General features: G+C 42.6%; 1 protein-coding gene across 2 annotated transcripts; it reads right to left on the bottom strand.

The window, feature by feature from the left end:
* Positions 1-503: 503 nt before the first annotated feature.
* LAMTOR5 (late endosomal/lysosomal adaptor, MAPK and MTOR activator 5) lies at positions 504-5968 on the bottom strand. 2 transcript variants are annotated; one of them, XM_031967252.1, is made up of 4 exons: positions 5831-5968; positions 5594-5655; positions 2094-2211; positions 504-1274 (listed from the first exon to the last, which is right to left on the bottom strand). In XM_031967252.1, exons 1-4 carry the CDS (start codon positions 5863-5865, stop codon positions 1214-1216), a joined length of 276 nt encoding a protein of 91 aa, XP_031823112.1. In that variant the 5' UTR covers positions 5866-5968; the 3' UTR covers positions 504-1213. The 2 variants fall into 2 exon arrangements, with proteins under 2 accessions (XP_031823112.1, XP_031823113.1); XM_031967253.1 differs by having other exon boundaries at positions 5827-5907.
* Positions 5969-6234: the final 266 nt, after the last annotated feature.

The following is a 6234-nucleotide window of genomic DNA, read 5'->3' on the forward strand; positions in this document are numbered from 1 at the left end:
TGGGGACACTGGTTCATGTTTCCTGAGTCCAATTTTTTCCCCTCATTACACTGCATAGTAAGACAGCAGGACCCAGAAATAGCTCAATAAGTGGGTATGATGAACTGAATAGAACGTGCTGGTATTTACTAAGAATAAATGTGAAATCCTTCATTTAGGATTAGGAAAAATTAAGTTCAGCATAGGGATGATAGAGCCAGACAACAGCTCTTGTCCTATGTTATCTGTAGCAGTATCTACTGGCTAGACTATGAGAATGGGAGATGTTGTTTACTTCTGGGTGTCACAATTTAGGAGAAACACTGACAGAAATGAAGGGTTCCAGAAGACAATCTAGGTGAAGACTCTGAATGTTGAGGCACATTTGAAGTCATCTCCAAATTCATGAAGACGTGTCTTTTACAAGCATCTTCAGAGAATAGTGCTAGCATGAGACTGGAAAATGAAGAAGGGCAAATTCTGACTTGATAACATGGAAGATCTTAACAGAACTTCAGTGAATATTTATTGCATTAAAGTATATTTATTAGAGAAATATTTTTTTACTGTAGAATTACAATTTCTTCTTAACACTGGATGCTTTCAATGTAGAGTAATAACAATTAAATTTCACTTGCTTGCGATCAAAAATCTGCTTGCCTGTTTATACATGATTATGTGTTAAGAACTTACGAGGACATATTTCCTATTTTCAGAAAGTTAATATTTTAACAGACAAATGTAGCACTCTCACACGTCTCCCATTTTTCCTTAAATGTCCTCTGTTAGGGTGCTAATTAACTTTAATTTATTTCACTATCTCCACCAATGGAAATCATTTTTATGATGAGAAAGCAGGAGCTTTAGGAAAGTTTGGAAAGGTACACAGGTGGAATCATAGGCTTTTAAAAAACAGGAAATTTTGACCCTGTTATTTAGGCTGTATGATAGAAACACCTTACACAATCTAGGAAAAGCTAGGTAATTTTCTCCAGCTATATTTATTGACCATACCAAAGTTGAGTGATACAGAACAATTTGATTTTGACAGATGCCTTAAACATTACCACCCTTTCTCATTAAGTGCTTACCAAAGATAACTTTAAAATAATAAGCAGAAGAGAAACAAGTGTTACATTTAATGGTTGACCTAAATACTGGCACTTAAAAGTGGAGCAAGATAAAAGAGATGGAAAGATTGGTTTGAGTTCTACAACTGTTTTGGAGTCAGAGGTCAAGATGCCATTTTGTGCACTGCCACGGTGATGCCATCATGTTTCTGGATCATTACATTCCTGAAAGGCAAAGCAGAGGAAATTTGATAATGTTTATTCAAATAGGGGGTATCATCATAAGCTGGTCTTCTAGCTTAATGACATGTAACCACTGTCCAATGTCACAGCTAAGACACCAGGGGCCTTCACATTTGAAAATAATTTAGGTACATGTCATTACTATCAGAGAAAGTTGACATTTTTAGAATAAAATTTTTTTTTTCCTCTGTGCTACTTATTTCTTAGTTCAAGGGAATACATTAATTTGATGTACTATTAAACCTATTTTTAGGCTCTTATTGACTTCTCTTAAAGCAATATTTAACCTGACTTGCTAATGTGATAACTGAGACTCTGAGATCTGTTTAAGGCCATAATGGATGAATAAAAGTAGTACTGATCATAATTAAAAGTAGCAATTCCATTTGCCATCTTTCTTTGTGCTTCTAAAGCTGAAATTGTTAATATCTTTAGGGATCTGTGAATAGGTTAGAATTTGGAATAGAAATCGAAATGGAAAATGAATCTGGTTGAAAAAAAGTTAACATCTCTACTTTTATTAACCTCTAAACTGAGCATTTCCTTTATGAATTTAGGAGGGAAAAAAATTTAATTCTGAGAAGGGGCTTTACCAGCTGCTTTAAGTTCACAACTACAAAAAAATTAAGAACCCCTGCTTTAAAGGAACATGTAAGTTCCCCTAAAGGATACATGGAAAACCTTTTCAGTTAGTCCAATGATAGCATTGAAATGGGAATGAAAAATGAAAGGATAACTTTGATTTAAAATTTCTCAACAATAAAGGGAAAGGGATTAAAAACCCTAACTCTACATACTCACCCATTGTCTGACTCTAGACAGACTACAGGAATGTCTGTTGGGTCAGAGGTTAGTTTAGCTGCTTGTTGGGCTAAGACAGAGATCACCCCTGCATGTTCATCTGACAGGGTTCCACGGCCTGAAAGACATAAATGCTTCAAACTAAGCATTTAATATTTGGGATGAAGAGATAATATGTGGAGCTCCAATTCAATGAAAAATGTTTTGATTTTGACTGCCGGCTACACTAACTGCTAGCGATACCTGCACAATCAAGTAAGGTGACTTGTAAATCCTTATAAAGGGTCACTGGAAGAAAGCTCTGCCCTAAAATTTCATGATCCTTCTCATAAGGGGGATGAAATCTGTATTTCAAACCAATCTGAAAGTTTTGCATAGGTTCATGCAAAGTCAACTGAAATAAGAGACTGATAAAACAAGTTAATTTCTTTGGGGAGATCAGACTTATTTATTGAACTCAACCACAGATGTCCCCTTAAGCCCTTTGTCTAAGATCATCAATAAGGCTTGACAATGGGTATGGTCTGGAAGCTATTTCTTGGTTAGAATAAACTGATTTTATTTCCTGAAGCTGAATCCTCCTAAATTAACTAATGTTAGTAAGATTGGGTTTTTATTGATGCTTTATTTCAATCTTGGGATAATAGGTAAGCCTCAAGTCCTATAAGCCAACAGTAATAAACAAGTTTATTTTGAAATATGGTTGCAGTTACAAGAAACAAGCTTTCCCTAATAGTGTCTGAAACTAAGCCAGGTAATCGACATATCACAACAACAGATTATGTGGATTTATTGCTGATGTGTTGCCTAAGACATAAACCAAAGGGATTTAAAGAGTTGTTTCACAGGACTGGAAGAAGCATCTTGGGAACACAGTCAAGTTTCAGAATTTAGGCATCTAAATTCTAAACAAACTTATTTATCAAATGAGTCTAAAAAGTAACCTTAACCCTTTAACTCTTTCCCTCTCCCATCTGCCTATATAACAGATTGCAGTACTATCTCTTCCAAATGAATTTTTCATACAATACACTACCGTGTGTTTAAAGCCAGGTGGGTGCCACAGACTGCAGACAAGTTACAGTCTCTGTTGTCCCATATTCCTCATTTGTATATGGAATGGGTGACCTCTAAAGTTCCTTATAGTGCTAACACTTTGGATATTGCTGTTATTTTAATGGAAATATAGGATTTTGCTGCCAAGGCTCTCACAACCTCAATTTCTCTGAAGTTACAAAATCCTAGCAATGGTTCACTTCTTTATAGGTACCCTTACAAAAGTATTAAAAAATATTTTGATTTAAGAAAAGGAGCATTTCCATATACAAAGTATTATCAAGAGAATTAAGTATAAATCACATCTAAAAGTACAGCTTGGTTTCCTTAAGTTGACTGTGGCTTCCTTTGGTGCACTTTAAAAAAATGCTTCACTGATCAGATTTAATCTTGCTCTAATCTTACTGCTCACTCCCCCCTCCCATTAAAAAAAAAAAATCCAAGCTCAAAAAAGTATCTTTCTGATCTTACTATGAATACCTGCCTGAAAGATTTCAAAGGTCTGGTGAAGATCTACCATTTGACCTAATCTGGCTTAGAGAGATGAAAAGTTAAGTTTGACTGCCACTATTTAACTGCAACAAATCAATCATTAAGTACCTAGTTGTTGTACCTATTCTAAAGTGACAGGTACATAACTCTAATAGATGGAGATACTAACTTGGCAGACAGAGGGGGAAAGGTTTCCTATAGGAGTTGGTACCAGGGTTGAACCTGGTTGAAGTCAGCCACAAAAAAATTCTAAGAGGCAATTCTGAGGAAGGAATCTCTTGCCGGGTGTAGGGCAACCTAAGCAAAAGCACAGATGTGCCAGATTACAAAAATAGAAAATTTGCCAGATAGTGGAACACAGAATGTATAATGCAGAATATAATGTAACAAAACAATAAAGATAAGCCAGGCTGGAAGCAAAGAATGACCTCTATACTTTTAACTATATGAACATAGGTAAGCCATTGAACTTCTCTGAATTTCAGATTACTAAGTTGTAAGAAGTAGTATAATAATAATAATAAGACCAGACTGTTTTGAGGTCCAAATGAGACATCTACAAAGTAATGTCACTTAATAGGGGAAGCCTAGACAACAGGGGGAGACAAGACTTTTTGGGAGAGTTTTATAGTCAAACATCAATTAGCAAAGTAATTTTGGTAGTTGAGGAGAACACTGGGAGCAGAGATTAATTAGGAGACTGAGTGAACAGAAGTAGAATCAAGACTTGGCAAATGTTCATTAAGGTTGAGGGGGAGGGAGAAGGAGAAGGAAATGCCAGGGGATGTGAAAATACATTGGTGCCCTTGGCACAAAGAATTTTAGGGGAAGAGGTTTAAAGGTGAAGATCATAACTGTGTTCTTTACAAATAAAGTTTGACATAAATTGTCCTATATCCAGAAGATGCTCAACAGGCACCTGATAATGTAGAAATAAGAGTTGCACAGGTTTGCCAATGGCCATTGTAGAGAAAGATTGAACCGGTGGGAGACCATGTCCTGAAAGAGGGACCAGGAAAGCCCCGGAGAAACAGTCATATTAAGAAAGCATTTCAGGAGAGAACACTGCCAAGGAACCCAAATAAGGAGAATATATTCAAGAAGGGCTGGTCGGTAGTATAAAAGTTTCAGAGAAATTAAGGAAAAAGGGCCCTGGACCCAGCAGCTAAGAGATCCTTGGTCATCTTGGAGGAAGCCCAGTTCTAGCTGGGAAATGGGGGTCTGATAAATAAATGAGCAATTTTTTCAAGGACCACAGAGGGAAACGGCTTCGAGAGGGGAGTGAGCTCCCAAATACTCCTTGGGGACCTGAGATTGGAGTTGGGGAGGGAGTGGTGAAGGTGGGCCTGCGGGCACAGGTGGAAGGGCCGCATCTTCCTCGCAAGAAAGGAGTGGGTGCAGGCTGGGAAAAGGGCATCAAAGGCTGCTGATTGCGCTTTGCTCAGCGGAGAGCGCGCCCCCGCTTCCGCCTCTTGGGGAGGGGCCCGCAGCCTCCAGGAGCGGCAGGGACGAGGCTCCGCACAAAAACCCAAGGTTAAAGATCCATTCTTCTACCGGGAAAAGAGCAGCGCGCCACAACAAAAAGGGGTTTTTGTTTCTCAAGTACTGTTGTTGATACTGCCTCTGCGCCCCGGGAGGCGGCCGCGATAACCGCTCGGCAGCCCGGCCCCGACCTTCCCCAGGACGCCCCTCCCCCCCGCCGCCCCTCCCCCCCGCCTTCCTCTCACGGATGCCCTTCCTTTTACACGGGGCGCGCACGTAGCTCCCGACGTGCGCGTGGTCGCTCCTTTATCCCGGACGCTGGCGCGCTTTACACCCGTCCCCAGGTACCGGAAGCTCGGATAGCACCGGAGGCGGGAGGGGCGGGGCCGAGAGCGGGGACCGCCCCCGCCGCGGGGACTCGCAGCGGGGTAACGGGGCAGCGGGTGCGCGGTCTCTGGGGCGCTACTTACAGCCCAGGTTCAGTCCCTGCGAGTCCGTGCACAGCACGCCGACGATGGACGGGTTCTTCATCCTAGCACAGACCACACAGTTACCCGAGCGAACCCCACGGAGCCGCAGCCCAACCGGGGGCCTGCGGCTCCCGACTCGGTTACCCCTAGGCCTTCCTTCCCTCCCTCCCTCCCTCCTGGGCCAGGCCTCGGGGATGTCACCGCCGTGCGCGGCCCGCCCGTGCCCACACTACCCACGTGTCCTCCAGGTGCTGCTCCAGGGTCGCCTCCATCTCGGGTCCGGCTCTAGATGCAGTCCAGGCCGCTCCCGGGGCCTCGCGTCATGTGACCGGCCCCTCCCCCCGGGTGCTATCACGTGACTTAAGCGGGCCTGGCGCGACAACTACGGGCCGGGACTTCCGGCGGGACAAAAACCCCCAACTAGCGTTCGAAATTAAAAACGCCTCCTTTCTGTCCACTTTTTCCCTGCTAGACGCCGCCAAGAGAACGTATATCCACAGGACTCTCGCTGGGCTGGAGAAGGGACGCTGACTCCTAGAGCTCGGGTGGCGGAGGCGCGTCCTCCGAGCGCTAAAGTCTCCGGTTGTCATGGTTACCCTGGAGGCCGCGCCGTGAGTGAAGGGGGGAGGGAGATGGGGAGA

The sequence above is a fragment of the Sarcophilus harrisii genome, chromosome 4, assembly GCF_902635505.1.
Source record: "Sarcophilus harrisii chromosome 4, mSarHar1.11, whole genome shotgun sequence".
Classification (NCBI taxonomy): domain Eukaryota; kingdom Metazoa; phylum Chordata; class Mammalia; order Dasyuromorphia; family Dasyuridae; genus Sarcophilus; species Sarcophilus harrisii.